The 19,017-nt window shown below is 45.2% G+C and overlaps 1 protein-coding gene across 1 annotated transcript in view; it reads left to right on the top strand.

Annotated features, from left to right (window-relative positions):
* The window catches only part of arhgef17 (Rho guanine nucleotide exchange factor (GEF) 17), a gene marked incomplete at both ends in the record, with an annotated part of 101,726 nt that overhangs the window by 52,702 nt on the left and 30,007 nt on the right, over window positions 1-19,017 (top strand). Inside the window, one exon of the mRNA XM_083636790.1 lies at window positions 13,815-13,892. Within this exon, the coding sequence (XP_083492916.1) occupies window positions 13,815-13,892 (78 nt within the window). The remainder of the gene's footprint in view (window positions 1-13,814; window positions 13,893-19,017) is intronic.

Genomic DNA, 19,017 nt, shown 5'->3' with positions numbered 1-19,017 from the left:
CCGCGGGCCGCATACGGCCCGCGGGCCGTATGTTGCCCATGTATGCACTAGCACATTTGACGCTCTACTGCCCACCAGTGGATGTATTGCTTAACATGATACCAACGTGAAAGACACATGGAAGTATGTGCGCAGTGATGTTTACATCGTTTGAAACGGACACATTTATTTTCCTATGAAAATGGAGCATAATTGGGCCTTTAGACCGTTTCATAACCGATTTATGATTGTCGCCACCGACCATCATCGATGTCTATGTTGAAGCTGTTTCACTGTAATTAGCTGTGAATCTGAGGAGAGACAGGAAGGGGAATGGAAGAAAGGTTTGGAGATGAGCAGAAGAGAGTGTGTGTGTGTGTGTGTGTGTGTGTGTGTGTGTGTGTGTGTGTGTGTGTGTGTGTGTGTGTGTGAGAGAGAGAGAGAGAGAGAAAGCCATTGATTAGTGTAAAAATTAGGTCAGCGGTTTGGTGCCGACAAATGACCATTAGAGAACACACACCCACCCACCCACCCACCCACACACACACATGGCTGTACCCTAGCCTATCCCTGCGTCAGGATTACATAAGGCTGTTGACAGGTAGAACCTCCAGAAGCAGGCAACCATGGCTGTTGCCAGGATACAGTTGTTGGTGGTGGGGGGGGGGGGGGGGGTCGATGGGTGACGGCAGCAGTGAGAAGAGAAGAAAGGGCTGCATGTCCGACAGCACGGCCTTCACTGAAATAACGTAAGGATGGTTTATGTAACGTAAGGTCATAGTGTTGGACCCAGATGGTTTCTGAAACGTAAGGTCATAGTGTTGGACCCAGAAGCTTTCTGAAACATAAGGTCATAGCGTTGGACCCAGATGCTTTCTGAAACATAAGGTCATAGCGTTGGACCCAGATGCTTTCTGAAACGTAAGGTCATAACGTTGGACCAAGAAGGTTTCTGAAACGTAAGGTCATAGCGTTGGACCAAGAAGGTTTCTGAAACGTAAGGTCATAGCGTTGGACCCAGATGGTTTCTGAAACATAAGGTCATAGCGTTGGACCAAGAAGGTTTCTGAAACGTAAGGTCATAGCGTTGGACCAAGAAGGTTTCTGAAATGTAAGGTCATAGTGTTGGACCCAGATGGTTTCTGAAACATAAGGTCATAGCGTTGGACCCAGATGCTTTCTGAAACGTAAGGTCATAACATTGGACCCAGGTGGTTTCTGAAACGTAAGGTCATAGCGTTGGACCAAGAAGGTTTCTGAAACGTAAGGTCATAGCGTTGGACCCAGAAGGTTTCTGAAACATAAGGTCATAGCGTTGGACCCAGAAGGTTTCTGAAACATAAGGTCATAGCGTTGGACCCAGAAGGTTTCTGAAATGTAAGGTCATAGCATTGGACCCAGAAGGCTTCTGAAATGTAAGGTCATAGCGTTGGACCCAGAAGGTTTCTGAAACATAAGGTCATAGCGTTGGACCCAGAAGGTTTCTGAAACGTAAGGTCATAGTGTTGGACCCAGATGATTTCTGAAACGTAAGGTCATAGCGTTGGACCCAGATGCTTTCTGCAACGTAAGGTCATAGCGTTGGACCCAGATGCTTTCTGAAACGTAAGGTCATAACATGGGACCCAGATGGTTTCTGAAACGTAAGGTCATAGTGTTGGACCCAGGTGGTTTCTGAAACGTAAGGTCATAGTGTTGGACCCAGGTGGTTTCTGAAACGTAAGGTCATAGTGTTGGACCCAGATACTTTCTGAAACGTAAGGTCATAGTGTTGGACCCAGATACTTTCTGAAACGTAAGGTCATAGTGTTGGACCCAGGTGGTTTCTGAAACGTAAGGTCATAGCATTGGACCCAGATGCTTTCTGAAACGTAAGGTCATAGCATTGGACCCAGATGCTTTCTGAAACGTAAGGTCATAGCATTGGACCCAGATGGTTTCTGAAACGTAAGGTCATAGCATTGGACCCAGATGGTTTCTGAAAGGTAAGGTCATAGCGTTGGACCAAGATGGTTTCTGAAACGTAAGGTCATAGTGTTGGACCCAGAAGGTTTCTGAAACATAAGGTCATAGTGTTGGACCCAGAAGGTTTCTGAAACGTAAGGTCATAGTGTTGGACCCAGAAGGTTTCTGAAACGTAAGGTCATAGTGTTGGACCCAGATGCTTTCTGAAACGTAAGGTCATAGTGTTGGACCCAGATGCTTTCTGAAACGTAAGGTCATAGTGTTGGACCCAGATGCTTTCTGAAACGTAAGGTCATAGGGTTGGACCGAGAAGGTTTCTGAAACGTAAGGTCATAGCGTTGGACCCAGATGCTTTCTGAAACGTAAGGTCATAGCGTTGGACCCAGAAGGTTTCTGAAACGTAAGGTCATAGCGTTGGACCAAGATGGTTTCTGAAACGTAAGGTCATAGCGTTGGACCCAGAGGGTTTCTGAAACGTAAGGTCATAGCGTTGGACCCAGATGCTTTCTGAAACGTAAGGTCATAGTGTTGGACCCAGATGCTTTCTGAAACGTAAGGTCATAGGGTTGGACCCAGAGGGTTTCTGAAACGTAAGGTCATAGCGTTGGACCCAGAGGGTTTCTGAAACGTAAGGTCATAGTGTTGGACCCAGGTGGTTTCTGAAACATAAGGTCATAGTGTTGGACCCAGATGCTTTCTGAAACGTAAGGTCATAGTGTTGGACCCAGATGGTTTCTGAAACGTAAGGTCATAGTGTTGGACCCAGATGGTTTCTGAAACGTAAGGTCATAGGGTTGGACCCAGAGGGTTTCTGAAACGTAAGGTCATAGGGTTGGACCGAGGTGGGTTTCTGAAGGCCCAAGAAAGGTGTGACACCCCTAGTTTGCATTAAATCCAACACTAATTAAGTTATTTTAGGTGGTTAACAGTTCCTTAACAGAAGATAATATATATATAATTTATTTTTTGCAGGTTTAACTACCGTATGTATCCTTTTCTGTTATTCATTTGTTCAACATGACTTGACAATATTTGATATATCATATTTAATACAAGGTCAATATCGGCCCAAGTTATGTAGTTAAGCCAAAAAACGATGTATCAAAAACTGTGCTAACTTTTTTAAATAAATACATAAATAAAATGTACGGTTAATCTTACAAAATGATAGCACAAAACTCAGAGCATTTTGGGGGCTTTGAAGAATAATGGGTAAATCAGTGCAAGTCCTTGGTTGACAAAAGAACATTTTGCAGAGTGGATCTTTGTATTGGAGAGAACCAGGAAGTGATTTTTCAAATAGAACTGTTTGTATGCTGTTTGATTCCCCTCAGTGACGCCTGGTCTTGTCAGCATCAACCCTCAAACTGTAGAGACAGTTTGAACGTTTTGCCCAAATAAAAAGAGAGAGCGGCAACATAAAAGCCTCCAGGCAATAAAAGCACTGAATGAGAAATAAGCCGTAGATAAACACAAGAAAGAAGGAAAACCGTAAAAAGGGGGGCGCGGGGGGGGGGGGGGGGGGGGGGTTAACAAGTTTGGCATAATGCTGTTCTTGTCTGGTTTGGTTTACTTCACTAGCAAAAACAGGAGGTAGGGAAGCGATGTAATGTAGGTGCTGGATGTAGTGTTATTTTTAGCAATAGAAGCGGGACTTTATCGATCCCATTCCTTTGTTATTCAAATATGAGTTATTATTCAAAGACAGTACACAGAGCAGCTCACAATGCGCACAAAGACAGAAATACAGTATGTACAGAGTTAATAAACAACTCAAACAGAATGACGTGAGACGAAGGTTCAAACTGATGTCCTTAATGTTATGTTGTAATGTTTGGCTGGTGTTCAGGGGAATCAGTAACTTTATGGCCCCCCTGTGTCCAGGCCTTAACACACCAGAGCCTCTCTAAGGAAGAGAGAGACACACACACACACACATGCGTTCAGTGAGTGTTATTTTGGGAGATTATAGACACAAACATTCCTTTTATCTTATTATGGTTACGCTAATCATGTTTGTAAGTGATGACAAAGCTATATTCACATGATGCTTTGTAACTTGTCGCATCGGTTTAGTAAATCCAAGAGTAACTGAGACCTTCAACAATCGAGCCCCTGAAAAGCAAGTCATTTAGTCAGTGGGACTGTTTGACATGATGACCCATCAGTTTGGACATTGTAATCAGCAGCTGATCCATGTGGCTGTAGATGTTTCTCAGCAGCTGATCCATGTGGCTGTAGGTGTTTCTCAGCAGCTGATCCATGTGACTGTAGGAGATGTTTCTCAGCAGCTGATCCATGTGGTTGTAGATGTTTCTCAGCAGCTGATCCATGTGGTTGTAGATGTTTCTCAAACGTCTTGATTAATTGCAGGTACTACATGGTTGTACTTGTCAGAGTGGTTCATCACAGATTTGGACATGTTCTGATTTATACATGAACTGTAATGGAAAAAATGACTAAAATGCTTTGTTGATTCATCAATAATGACTTGCTCGTTATAAAATGTATATAGGAGGATTTTATTCCATGAAAGTTCCACTGTGCACAGACAGACACAGAGGGTCACACTCCCAGAAAGGTCAGTCAGGAGTGCGCCCTGGATGCTTTGCATCTCCATACCATATAGTCAACTCCAGCCCCCCACCTTCAGAAGCCAGTAAGTTTCCACTGGCTCACAGAAATTCCATTAGTGACACAATACAACCTTGATCTTTCATAAGAGACAATACAACCTTGGTCTGGTCATAAGACAAAATACATGTTATCTATCCATAGGAATGCTCTCTAGATGGGAAGAGAGTCCACCTGAGAGACGTCTTAAGAGAGACGAGAGAGCCATAGATCATTATGGAACAGATACAATAATGATCAACAACCAATCAATAAGCAATCAATCATTTTTCACTCACAGAACCTTTTCTGGACGGAGCCCTGCCGTAGAATATCCGAATATTCGCTGTTGATTACTACAGAATATTCTGAACCCAAAACATGGTATTTTGGGCCAGCCCTATAGAGTAGATTTTCACTGCCACTTGACCAAGGCTGTGAATTGCTGTCAGTACAGTGTCTCTCTGATATTGAGAGAGATTCATATGCATACAGTGGGAGGAGGAAGATGACAACATACAATCTGACCAGTAAATTAATGCAGAAGAAGAAGAATGGACCACTGCTGCAGTATAATATCTGGTGGTCAGATTATAATCCAACAGAAATGAGCTTCTTCCTGCTAACACACCTTTCTGTAAGTCCATGTTAAATTGGAGGAGACTCAACTGAAGAAGCGAGCCTCAGGCTGGACTGATGTCCTCTGAGCAGCCAGACCCTCAGCTGGAGTAATGCCTACCCCACACTACAGGATTTTCAAATCCTTGAAGATTATAAAAATCTTGAGAGCCCACACACTACAGGACAGAGAGAGCCGATTTTTTAACATTTCAATCTTGGGACACACACACAATCGCGTCTGTTCAAACGCAACCCCACACACTAGAAGATTATGCAGAAGATTCACCTTGGAACCAGGGCTCGACGTTAACTTTTAAAATGCCTATTCAGTGTGCGCACCGGGTGTAGTAGTATTAATAATGATAATAATAATAATATTAAATAATAATAATAATAATAATACATTTGTGTAATTTCGTTTTCTAAACAAATCTTATTTTTTGTTTTTATAATGCATTTGCACTGAAAGGATTTGTTTAACTAATATTTGCGCGGACAGCCACGTCCATTCGGGGTGTAGGCCTACTGTGCACGGCCAGGCGAAAACCGTCTGCAGAGGTGCCTTGTGGAGGGGCGCGTCTGCTGATTTGACTCACTTTTCCGTGTAGGCTACATGCTTTGCAGTATAGCATTAGTTTTCCGTCCCGTTCAAAGACGCACGAGTATTTCACCTCGATGACAATTTCCTCGTTCTTTGTTTCTGTGCGGGGCTGCGGGTGGACGCGGACCAGATTATTTTGCGAAAAACTGTAATGGAAACGCAGCTACTACTGGCTCTCTGCTCAAGATGCAATCGCCTGTCGGGTTGTAAATATCTAACATGTTAGATATGGCCGATTCACAATCGGGAAGAGGCAGTCTTCCCGATTGTGAATCTTTGAACCCCACACACTACAGGATCATTTGGGAAGATTATCTGCCCGACGCGCATCAAATCGGGAGCACCCCCGAGAAAATCGGGAGGGGGGAATCTTGACCATAATCTTGCAAATTATCCTGTAGTGTGGGGTAGGCATTACTATGGTAACCCTGCTACTGGCTGTGCTGTCCTCTGACCAGCCAGACCCTCAGCTGGAGTTACTATGGTAACCCTGCTACTGGCTGTGCTGTCCTCTGACCAGCCAGACCCTCAGCTGGAGTTACTATGGTAACCCTGCTACTGGCTGTGCTGTCCTCTGAGCAGCCAGTCCCTCAGCTGGAGTTACTATGGTAACCCTGCTACTGGCTGTGCTGTCCTCTGAGCAGCCAGTCCCTCAGCTGGAGTTACTATGGTAACCCTGCTACTGGCTGTGCTGTCCTCTGAGCAGCCAGTCCCTCAGCTGGAGTTACTATGGTAACCCTGCTACCAAAATGCATTCCTCACATTATTTCACCATGTTCCTGTGTGTGTGTGTGTGTGTGTGTGTGTGTGTGTGTGTGTGTGTGTGTGTGTGTGTGTGTGTGTGTGTGCGTGCGTGTGTGTGTGTGTGTGTGTGTGTGTAATCTAATAAAGACCACTAGGACAGAACAGAGGAACATTCCTGTCTTGAGGGAAGTTCCCTTCTTGTTTTGCCTTATTGTCAAACATGTGTGTGTGTGTGTGTGTGTGTGTGTGTGTGCGTGTGTGTGCTGTGTGTGTGCTGTGTGTGTGTGTGTGTGTGTGTGTGTGTGTGTGTGTGTGTGTGTGTGTGTGTGTGCGTGCGCGCGCGCGCGCGCGCGCGTGTGTGATGTGAGTGTGTGTGTCTTCTTAGGCTTCTACAGCACGTAGAAGTAACCTCATCTCTATACATGCGCACATGGACAGGTGTGTGTTTCAATGGTTGCGTTTCTGCCTGCACTATGTGTGTCAGTTCTCTGTCTTAAGTGTGTGTGGGTGTGTTGCCGTTTTCCCACATGCGTACCGGAAAATTACCTGTAAGTCAATATCGGACATTTCCCTGAATTTCCCTTCACACCTTAGCGCGCGCATGTGGGAATCTAGTCGTCAAATAGCCGGTATGTTGGGGGGAGGGGGGAGCTTATTTGGGGGGTCGGCAAAACTTGCCACACAATAAATCACACTCGTTTGACAAGAGCAGCGTCAAGCCAGCGTAATAAACACAGCCGATTTCCCCCCTCCCCTCTGAGAGAGGCCAGTCCTTCACTCAGTCCTCCGTACTTCGCAGCAGCCTGACACAGGACAGACACAGCGAGAATGGCAGAGGCTTGCAAGGCAAGCTGCCCAACGCTTGTATGTATGTAGAGAAAGCAAATGCACGAAGCGAAATGTGGAAGTAGTTTGCTTTGATGTGCGCGAATGATTAGATTATGCCCGCTGGAACATTAAGCAACGTGTGTAGGCTACACCTCGCCCATGATTGAAGGACCGCTGTCGCGGAAAATGACTGGACCCGTTTCCACTTGCGTCCCCTTAAGAGCATACCGCTCTTCTGACTGGCTCGAAACTGGTGAAATGTCGGCGACGACGGGGTCGCGCTTATACCGGCACGGCGCCTTTCCCACATGCAGGCATTAGACCACGTTCCGGTCATTTAGCGGTACAAAGCGCATGTGGGAAAACGGCTTGTGTGTGTGTGTGTGTGTGTGTGTGTGTGTGTGTGTGTGCGTGCCTCCATTTGCCAGTAGCTTAGTGAAAACATTAATATTTCGAAGGGTTTTGTGTGTATGTCAGGTTGATATCGAAATGCTGATTCCAATTAAGAGAGAGTGAGAAACACAGAGAGAGAGAGAGATAAACACATAGAAAGAGAAAGAGAGAGAGAGAAACACAGAGAGAGAGTGAGAAACACAGAGACAGAGATAAACACATAGAAAGAGAAAGAGAGAGAGAGAAACACAGAGAGAGAGAGAGAGAGAAACAGAGAGAGAGAGAGAAACACAGAGAGAGAGATAAACACATAGAAAGAGAAAGAGAGAGAGAGAAACACAGAGAGAGAGAGAGAGAGAGAGAAACAGAGAGAGAGAGAAACACAGAGAGAGAGATATAAACACATAGAAAGAGAAAGAGAGAGAGAGAAACACAGAGAGAGAGAGAGAAACACAGAGAGAGAGTGAGAAACACAGAAAGAGAGAAAGAGAGAGAGAGAAACACACAGAGAGAGAGAGAGAGAAACATATAGAAAGAGAAAGAGAGAGAGAAACAGAGAGAGAGAGAGAGAGAGAAACACAGAGAGAGAGAGATAAACACATAGAAAGAGAAAGAGAGAGAGAGAAACACAGAGAGAGAGAGAGAGAAACACAGAGAGAGAGAGATAAACACATAGAAAGAGAAAGAGAGAGAGAGAAACACAGAGAGAGAGAGAGAGAAACACAGAGAGAGAGAAACACAGAGAGAGAGAGATAAACACATAGAAAGAGAAAGAGAGAGAGAGAAACACAGAGAGAGAGAGAGAGAAACACAGAGAGAGAGAGATAAACACATAGAAAGAGAAAGAGAGAGAGAGAAACACAGAGAGAGAGAGAGAGAAACACAGAGAGAGAGATAAACACATAGAAAGAGAAAGAGAGAGAGAGAAACACAGAGAGAGAGAGAGAAAAACACAGAGAGAGATAAACACATAGAAAGAGAAAGAGAGAGAGAGAAACACAGAGAGAGAGAGAGAAAAACACAGAGAGAGAGAGATAAACACATAGAAAGCGAAAGAGAGAGAGAGAAACACAGAGAGAGAGAGAGAGAGAAACATATAGAAAGAGAAAGAGAGAGAGAGAAACACATAAAGAGAGAGAGTGAATATATAAGCACGTGTTCACCCAGAGAACGTTGTGTTCTGTGTTGATAGAGCTTTGCCAGTCAGGTTGATATAAACCACATCTTTGTAGTCTGAAACAACCAACAGGATTTCTTAATTTGTCAGATTAGTCCAGGTGTGTTTACAGTAGAAATAAACATGTTTACAGCCTGGATATTTAAAAAGGTTCACGTACAGTTTTTTTTATACCTCATTTATTATACAGTCTTTCACACCTGATTTATTAGCTCAATCAACACTTTCCTAATGAGTTTATGGCAGGCAGGGGTTCCCAGCCTTTTTTGGGTTGTGACCCGACATTCAAATTCCGGTACACCATCGATAATATCATCAGTGACATCATCAGTGACATCACATGTAACAGTATGCTTCTTTCCCCGCTCAGAATTCTGACTTCAATCTAAAAATTCGGACTTTTTTTCTCAAAATTCTGACAGTAATTTGGAATTCTGACTTTAATCTCAGAATTCTAACTTTATTTTCAGAATTCTGACTATTCCCAGAATCCTGATTTAAAGTTATAATCTCAAAGATTTTCATCTAAAAAAAAAAAAAAAAAATACATGTCTATCTATCTGATAGTGACTCAACACAATGGTGATTGAAGCTATGGCCCGATTGATGGAAGCCTTAGTAACATTATGTGACGTTTGGATCTCACCTGCAATTACCCCTCATCGCCATAGGTGTCACCCAAGACAACAAAACTGAGATTATCAATACTCGGAACTAAAAGAAAAAGAAAAAAACATTGCAAGTGACCCTAATCGTTTGTGGTGTAAAAAAAAATAATAATAATTCAGGCGACCTTATTTGAATCCTATTTGAATTCCAGGCGACCCACTTAAGGCCTAAACATGGTCGTCCGTCAGAGCCTCGCCCCGCCCTCCCCGTAGGACGGCGGGTGGAGCGCCGTCCTATGGGGAAAATGTGACTTCACGGCGACGATACGTGCGTGACGTCAGCTGCAGGAGAGTTGTGACTGGCCGTTGCCTTGGCTCATCGTCGTAAAGTCGCCTTTCAAAGCATGACGTTAGATTATAACGAACTAGTTGTGTGGCTTAGCCTTCCCAAATGATGAGGGTCGTTTTTTAGAATTTAATACATAGAATTGGGAACGTTACATTCAATTTCATTCAGACTGCCTGGCACACAATCTCCGCCATTTTCACACGGAGCTTCCACAGGAGGAGGGAGGGTGGGAGGAGGGAGGGCATAGTGGCGTCCTAGCATGTAGGGCTCGCTGGCGCCGCCAGACGGCGAGACGGCTCCAATTCAAGGCGGACAGACGACCATGTGCCTTTAGGGTCGCGACCCTAAGTGGGTCACGACCCTAAGGTTGGGAACCACTGATTTATGTTGTCGATCGCTAGTTTCAAGTCTTCTTCAACACAGCATGATGTTCATTCTGTAAATTATGGTCCTATTTAGAGTCAAATAGCTGATAAAGCAGACTATGTTTGGAGGAGTGATTGACAGCTCCCCTGTCCAGTGATCGCGCTGCTCGCCGTTCACGGGCCAATAGCAGGCGGCGCTCGGCTCTTCTCGACCAAGATGGCGGTGGTCAAAATGCCAAACTCAAGCCTTCAAAACCAATGGGTGGGATCATGGTGGCCACGTCCATATTTTGATACAGTCTCTGATCTTACCCTGACTTGTTTGACGAGGACGATGACAGTCACCATGACATGGAAGAACAAGCTCCTCCAGCATTCACTATAGTCAGTAGAGACATTGAACAGGGCTCAAAATAAAATACGGTTGCTTCCATCTTGGAAGGAGAACTTTCTCTGTGACAGTCACAATTTTATTTATTTTTTATTTTGCCTTTATTTATACAGGGAAGGCTCTTGAGAGCAAGCTCTCATTTTCAAGAGCGCCCTGTTACAATGAACATATACAAGGGGTTACAAGACAGACAAGATAAGAGCAATAAGAACAAATGATAATCAACTAAAACATGTGCATTCCTCGTGCAGTGTGCTCTCGAGGAGTACTCTAAATGAGTCCAGAGAGATCAATTTCTCCAGCTTTAGAGTGTCCTGGAGTATATTCCACTTGTTAGGGGCATAAAATGAAAAAGCAGTCTTTCTTTGTTCGGATCTCACTCGTGGAATACGCAGCCTGAGGTGAGATTGCGAGCGTGTACAATAACTGGTGTTGATGTGAGTAAGAAGTGAAGACAGATACAGTGGAAGCTGTCCAATCAAGGCTTTGTAAATAAATAAGAGACAGTGCTGTTCTCTTCTAGCTGTCAGAGAGGGCCAGCTCACCTTTTCATACAAAATACAATGATGAGTAAGAAAGCAATCACCTGTTATGAAGCGCAGGGCGCTGTGATACACAGTGTCGAGCGACTTCAAAGCAGTTGATGAGGCATGCATGTACACAATATCTCCATAATCAAAAACAGACAATATTAGAGATTGAACAATCGATCTTCTAGTGCAGAATGAAAAACAAGATCTATTTCTATACAAGAAACCTATTTTCCTCCTTAGTTTCTTTACAAGGTGATCTATATGCACGGTAAAGGACAGTTTGGCATCTAGCCAGATGCCTAGATATTTATATGAATTAACACGTTCAATTGGGTCATTCTGCAAAGTAATTACACTTAAACTGTCGTTGACAAGAGGAGATCTCGAGAAAAGCATCCATTTAGTTTTATTTGAATTTAGGACCAATTTAAGGTCAAACAAGGACCGCTGTAGAGTATTGAATGCGGCTTGTAACCTCTCAACAGCCTGAGCAGGGGTGTCCCCGACACAATATAGGATTGTGTCATCCGCGTAGAAATGTACGCTACAATGCTCTATAGGAAAAAAAATATTGTTGATGTAAAGGGTGAACAGTATTGGTCCAGAAATGGATCCTTGGGGGACCCCCTTACCAATAGATAGGGAGCTGGATCTTATGTTGTCAACGACAATAGATTGTTTTCTATCGGAAAGATAGTTTGCGAACCACTTGAGTGAGTGGTCGTCCAGACCAATGGAGGCCATTTTGTTCAACAGAATGTTATGGTCAACAGTATCAAACGCCTTTGACAGATCGACAAAGAGGGCCGCACAATGCTGGCGGGTGTCAAGGCAGTTTAGTATATTGTTTACAACTAGAGAGGTAGCAGTGACAGTGCTGTGTCTGGGCCTAAACCCGGATTGATGTGATTGGAGGATGTTGTATGTGTCTAGAAAGGCCCGTAGTTGTTCATTCGCTAGTGATTCGAGGACTTTAGCTAAACTACACAGCTTGGAAATTGGTCGGTAATTGTCTGGAATGCTCGGGTCGCCACCTTTAAACAGAGGTGTGATCTGAGCGGTCTTCCAGACGGAGGGAATTTCACCCGAGATAAACGTTAAATTAATGATATGAGCAATCGGGGGGGCGATCAATTGTGCACCGAGGTGCAAAAAGAAAGGGGCAATATCGTCCTCACCCTTTGATTTCTTTATGTTTAATTTTGATAGAGCCCTGTAGACTTCGTTTGTGTTTACCGGCCGGAATGAGAAGCGGTCTGCAAACGGGGAGGTGGTCAGAGGATCCTCTGCTGGTGGAGCCAGCGCTTGGACCGGCGGGACCGTGGTGTTAAAAGATCTGTCAAACAAATAACCAGCATGCGAATAATCATGCGTTCACTTCTCTCTCTCTCACACACACACACACACACACACACACACACAGACAGACACACACACACACACACACACACACACACACACACACCACCTTCCCGCCTCCAGTGGTTCCCCACAATGCCCCTGGGAGCCCTTCAGATGCCAAACACTAAACATGGCCTCTCTGAGAAGTTATTGTTACACTTATTTATAGGGCACAGTGGTACACACACACACACACACACACACACACACACACACACACACACACACAGTGGTACTGGCAGAAAGGAGCAGGGCAAGAGGGGGGAAATACTCTTCTGAGTACTTTTTGTACTGTGTGTGTGTGTGTGCGTGCGTGCGTGTGTGTGTGTGTGTGTGTGTGTGTGTGTGTGTGTGTGTGTGTGTGTGTGTGTGCGTGCGTGCAACATAATAGCCTGTGGCTCTGTGTTATGTTTGGTACCAGCATCTTATGGGAGTCTCCCCTGAGACCCCTAAAATAAGAGGCCTGTTTCTAACAAGCTCCAAGATCCTTGTATAGCTCTGCCCCCTCTGTCACTCTCTCTCACACACACACACACACACACACACACACACACACACACACACACACACACACACACACACAGTGTGGGTTCAGTTCAAATGACAGGATAGGTCTGGCCCCTCCCGTTATGACCAGTGGACAGTTGGAGAGAAGATGAAGAGGATGGACTACCCTGTTAGATGGTTGGATAGATGTTTGGAGGAAGGTGGTGACAGCTGTGTTTGAGCGGTCAATGGCCCCCATTGAGCAAGCCACCCACTCAATTTGATCCATGCCACCATGTGGAAGAGTAGAGTATAACACCCTCATGCCTTCACTTGTTGCAGCATCTGCACAGAAATACACATATCCCTAGCCATTCTCTCTCTCTATTTGTGTGTACTGTGTGTAGGAGTGTAGGATGGGTTGATTCATCCCATAGATCCTGAGTCATGTTTAGGGTGAATTGCTTCGTCATGTTTGCTTCTGTGGATTTAATGACCTCTGTGACCCATTCTTGTCCTCTTGTTAGCTGTGAGCAGCAGCTCTGTGGGTCGGTCCACAAAAGGTTACCCACCCTAAAGCGGTACAGTTTTCGGCCTAGAAGGCCGAAATTTGCCATTTGGAGTGTGTGTGTGTGCGTGCGTGCGTGCGTGTGTGTGTGTGTGTGTGTGTGTGTGCGTGCGTGCGTGTGTGTGTGTGTGTGTGTGTGTGTGTGTGTGTTGGATCTGTCTGACCGTACTCTCTTCCTCTCTCTCTGTACAGGACATGAGGAGACATGTGATAATGACCCTCCTGGACACAGAGCAGTCATACGTGGACTCACTACGCACACTCATTCAGGTAACACACACACACACACACACACACAGGCATGGCTGAGAACATGTCATACCAAGCGGACGTAGCAAGTAGCTATGATGTAATCCACTAAGCTGCTAACCCCATCACATCCTACTGTCATCAGCATTACCCCCCCCCCCCCACACAGACACAGACACACACACACACACACACACACACACTCTCACACACACACAGAGACACACACACACACACAGAGACACACACACTCACACACACACACAGAGACACACACCTTTTGCACCTCTGTCCCCAACCATAATGCAGAAAACATGCTACAGCCTGAAACCCTGCAGTACAGTATGCACTGAGGGGTTGGCGAGCAGCTCCTCGAAAATGTGACTCGACGCAGCTGACGCAAGCAGCGCGAGTATAATATAATATAGATAGGGAGATAACAGGAGAGAGTGTAAGCTAGTACCAAGTATATGCACTATACATTCTCTCCTTGGGCTAACTTCTAGTCATTGAAATCCTAGCAAGATCACACAATTGACTCATTTTGCTGGGGACTCGCCTGCGACGCCCTCGTCAAGCTGATGTTCAAAGTGTGTGGGTCCGTTGGCAACGCTCCAAGTGGAGGCGGACGCTTCGTAGCACGTTTACCACATAAGGGGTTAACTATTCTAATGGCCCCAAATAACCTCACCTCTTTCTCTCCCCCCCCCTCTCTCTCTCTGTCGCACACACTCACTGTGTGTGTGTGTGTGTGTGTGTGTGTGTGTGTGTGTGTGCGCGTGCGCGTGCATGTCTGCCTGTTTCTCCTCATGCACGTGTATTTCTTCTTCTTCTCTTACTATATTCTTCATGTTCCATCCCGTGCACAACATCTAACCATACATACACAATACGTGGCAATGAAGGCAAATACAGTTGATGTGCACTTCTGTTTTTGTCCACATGGTGAATAATCTATGGCTGTGTTCCCATGGCGACACAGGGAAAGTAAGTGTTACCACGGTCAGTGAGTGCAGTGGAACAGGTTCGACTGACGCAGCTCTAAGACCCCCTTTACACCTGGCATGAAAATGTGTTCTGAGTGATCAGATTGCAATCGGATAGTGCTTGACCACATTAACCTCCTGATTACATTTACACCTATTAATATGTGTCAGGTTCAAGCTCCATAGCATAGAGCAGCAGACTGTTATGTGGATTGAGAACGCATTTGTATTTACACTCTTGTGTTCAATGTGGTCACAATGTGTCCCCGACCACCTCCGGAGGTGGTTTGGCCGATCAGATCACATTCCGTACTCCATGTGTCTTGGGTGCATTTACACCTGTACTTGCATGTGGTCCAGCACTATCCGATTGCAATCTGATCACCGAAAAAAACAACAACATTTGAATGGCAGGTGTAAACGGGGTCTATGTAAAGAAGTGGAAGTGCTTATTGCCCATACTACAGAGTCTGCCATCTACTATTATTATTATTACTACTATTATTCCCCACCCCCCCCTGAATAGGTTATTTTGAAATTCAAGTCAAAATGCAGAGAAGGAAAAAATAGGTGGTCACCCAAGTATTGCTGGCCTGAAGGTCGGAGGTATCAGAATCAGAATCAGAATCACTTTTATTGCCACAGTATGCAAGTTACATACGAGGAATTTGTCTTAGTGTCTGTATGCAGCGTAGCGGTCACATCAATATACAGAGGTAAGAAGTAGGAAGATAACTAAAGACAATCACAAAGTTGCAAGTGCAATCAAATCGAGTAAATATATACAATATTATGTACATGAGTGGTGAAGTGTTTCTGTGGATGATAAATATGAATTTACGTTGGATTTACATGAGATTTACAGACTGAGTTAAATAGACATTAAACAGGCAGTGGATTTACATGAATTTACAGTCGGAGTTAAATAAGGGTTAGAGAGTTTGAATGTACATTTGAGACACGTATTAGTTTGTACGCCGACAACGTATTATTATATCTACATGACTCAGAGAAATCGATCCCCCCTCTCCTAGAATTAATGACCTCTTTCGGTAAGCTGTCATGCATCAGTCCATCAGATCAGCAGCCAAAGTGAATACATATCACCATTACAGTCCATTAGATCAGCAGCCAAAGTCAATACATATCACCATTACAGTCCATCAGATCAGCAGCCAAAGTCAATACATATCACCATTACAGTCCATCAGATCAGCAGCCAAAGTGAATACATATCTGCTTTAGAACTCTGGACAAATGAAAGCCATTAATTAATAATGCCTTTTGAGCCTAGCACAGGAAAATGAATTTGCAGAGCATTTTCTCTGCTGTCACAGATGGAACGCAGAGAGGAGTCAGCCTGGCCTGAGAGAGGCAGACACAGAAACACATCGTGTTTGGCTCTTCTGCTCACCAAAACAAGTAGACAAGTCTCACGGTGTTGACAAGTTGTAAAACTCCATGTTAAAGAGCACGGTGCAGGTTAGAGACCACTCTGCACCATGTTAAAGAGCACGGTGCAGGTTAGAGACCACTCTGCATTCATGTGGGACTTTTATGTAGCATTTAGGATTCTCTTGTGTTTTTCCCCACACGCACATAGCTGCATCTAGACTGGTTTTTGTAAAGCAGCTGGCACACGCGCCTGAAAACCCGCAAATCGAACATAACACGCGACGTTTCCTCGGATCATTACCCCCGCACGCCGAGGGTCTGTTATCTGCCTGAATGCAGTTACGTCAGCCGAGATGGTCGGTCGGCTGCGTGGTCTCTGGTCCTCCAAAATTATATTTCCAAATAGGTGTTATTCTGATAAACCGATATGTTATTATTGGTGGTCACATATTGGTGGTCTACTAAAACTATTAAAACAGCGATTTTGCAATATCTTTCCTGATAAAGTGTTGATTTGAATGAATAAAGAAAGAGACAGAGAGAGAGAGATTGGAGAAAGGGCAGATAACCAGATTAAGGCATGGTGTGTGTGCTGAAATATAAATGAAAGAAACCCCAGGTGCCCTGTGACGTTGTAACACAAGACGTGTGTGTGTGTGTGTGTGTGTGTGTGTGTGTGTGTGTGTGTGTGTGTGTGTGTGTGTGTGTGTGTGTGTGTGTGAGTGAGTGAGTGAGTGACAGACACATAAGCAGAGGCGGACAAAAGACCCAGATAATGTGATGTGCTGTTGTTAGAGCCTGTGTGTGTGTCTGTGTGTGTGTGTGTGTGTGTGTGTGTGTGTGTGTGTGTTCAGAGAGAGAGTGTGTGTGTGTATGTGTGTTATTCAGAGAGTGTGTGTGTGTGTGTGTTGTTGAGAGCCTCTTCCAGCAGCAGCACAGTTTGCAGCACGGCTTCCACTGTAGCACAAACACACTGAACATTGCTTTTTCAGTGAGTTTGTTCAGTGTACGCACACACACACACACACACACACACACACACACACACACCCCACTAGACTCTGAGTCTAGGCTCTCGGCAATCTTGAACTGTTTGTCAGAATCTAAAACTGCGTGTGCACACGTGTGTGTGTGTGTGCACACGTGTGTGTGTGTGTGTGTGTGTGTGTGTGTGTGTGTGTGCCTCCGATCTGTGGGCTTGCTGTCAAGAATGAGGGTGGAATTACTTGCCAAAAATAGAAACATTTTTGTCACTGGTGCTTGTGTGTGTGTGTGTGTGCGTGTGTGTGTGTGTGTGTGTGTGTGTGTGTGTGTGTGTGTGTGTGTGTGTGTGGGGGGGGGGGGGGGGGGGGGGGGGGGGTGGGGGGGGGGGGGCTGCTGCTTAGCAACAAAATATTGAAAGGCATTTTCTATGAATAGTCAGATAGATGTAGTCCAGAGGATCTCATGTCATTTGTTTTGGAGCGGAAATGATTAGAGCCAGAACACATTGTGGTCCTGTGGGTCAGCGCTATTTCCCCATTTCCTTCCATCAAAGCCACACACACACACACACACACACACACACACACACACACACACACACACACACACACACACACTCTCTCTCTCTCTCTCTCTCTCTCTCTCTCTCTCTCTCTCTATCTCTCTCTCCATCCTTAGTTCCCAGTCTCCTTCTCTCCCTCCTCCCAAACGTTCTCTTTTCCTCCATCCTTCTCTCTTTCTTTTCAACCGAACCCCTTCCTCCCCCCGGCCCCACACACACACACACACACACACACACACACACACACACACACACACACCCTCCTTGCCTCCTCCCCTCTCCCTTTCCCACCCCCTACCCAATCTCATTCCCTTCTTCCTCCAAAACACATCATCTATTCCTTTTCCTCCTCTCTCTGCCTCCCTCTGCTCTCTCTCTTTCTCTGCCCCCCCCTCTGCTCTCTCTCTCTCTCTCTCTCTGCCCCCCTCTGCTCTCACTAGGGTCTTCCACACACAGATCGTGCAAAAAATGCCGTTTAGGAGTCCCGCAAAGCCCGCACCCTCGCCACAGAAATTGCTTTCACACAGAGCCAAGCAGCACGGCCACATTCCTGTGCACCGGTGTACTTTCAGGTGAAATCCCCCGCTCCCGCATTGAAAGGCGAGCGGAGGGATTTCCTGCTCCTCCTAGCCCAAATGAATATTTTCATAGGTTAGTGTAGCCTAGGCTACTGTATGATGAACGAATTCATTCAACAACAAGACTTCCCTCCTTCTCCTAGTCCGCTGAGCAGGGAGGATAGGTGCACTCGCATGGTGGGCGGGCAGATCGATATGGTGTCCTACTAAAATTGGAACGATACACGACCGCCCGCATATCAAACAGCTGCAGTCTGCATAACGTTCGTCGGGGGAATAGTATAGGCTATAAATGCACATGACTACTTAATGTTAGTAGTTTTTGTAAGGGAATGCACAGAGCTGATTTCGAGAGGGAATATCCTCAGACCAACTCGCCACAGACAGCTATAGCCCTCTGAAGCTTATTATTATATCCGTTAATTGTACCTACTAATGTCAACATCGTTTGAGCATAAAGCCTAACCGCACGGAGCATTCCTCCTGGCGTCCCTGCAGTCATGATTGTATAGGCTACTTTTTTTACTTTCACTCCTGCACTTTCTTGATACATGAGGTGATTTCCCCTGTAATTTTTTTATGAATGAGCTGACCATTTGCACCTTTTCTGACTCGCTGCGACGACGCTTTCAAATGGAGGC

Source organism: Poromitra crassiceps, assembly GCF_964638095.1.
Source record: "Poromitra crassiceps genome assembly, chromosome: 5".
NCBI lineage: Eukaryota > Metazoa > Chordata > Actinopteri > Beryciformes > Melamphaidae > Poromitra > Poromitra crassiceps.
Note: the sequence above shows the minus strand (reverse complement) of the source record. Positions and strands in the feature narration are given on the sequence as shown.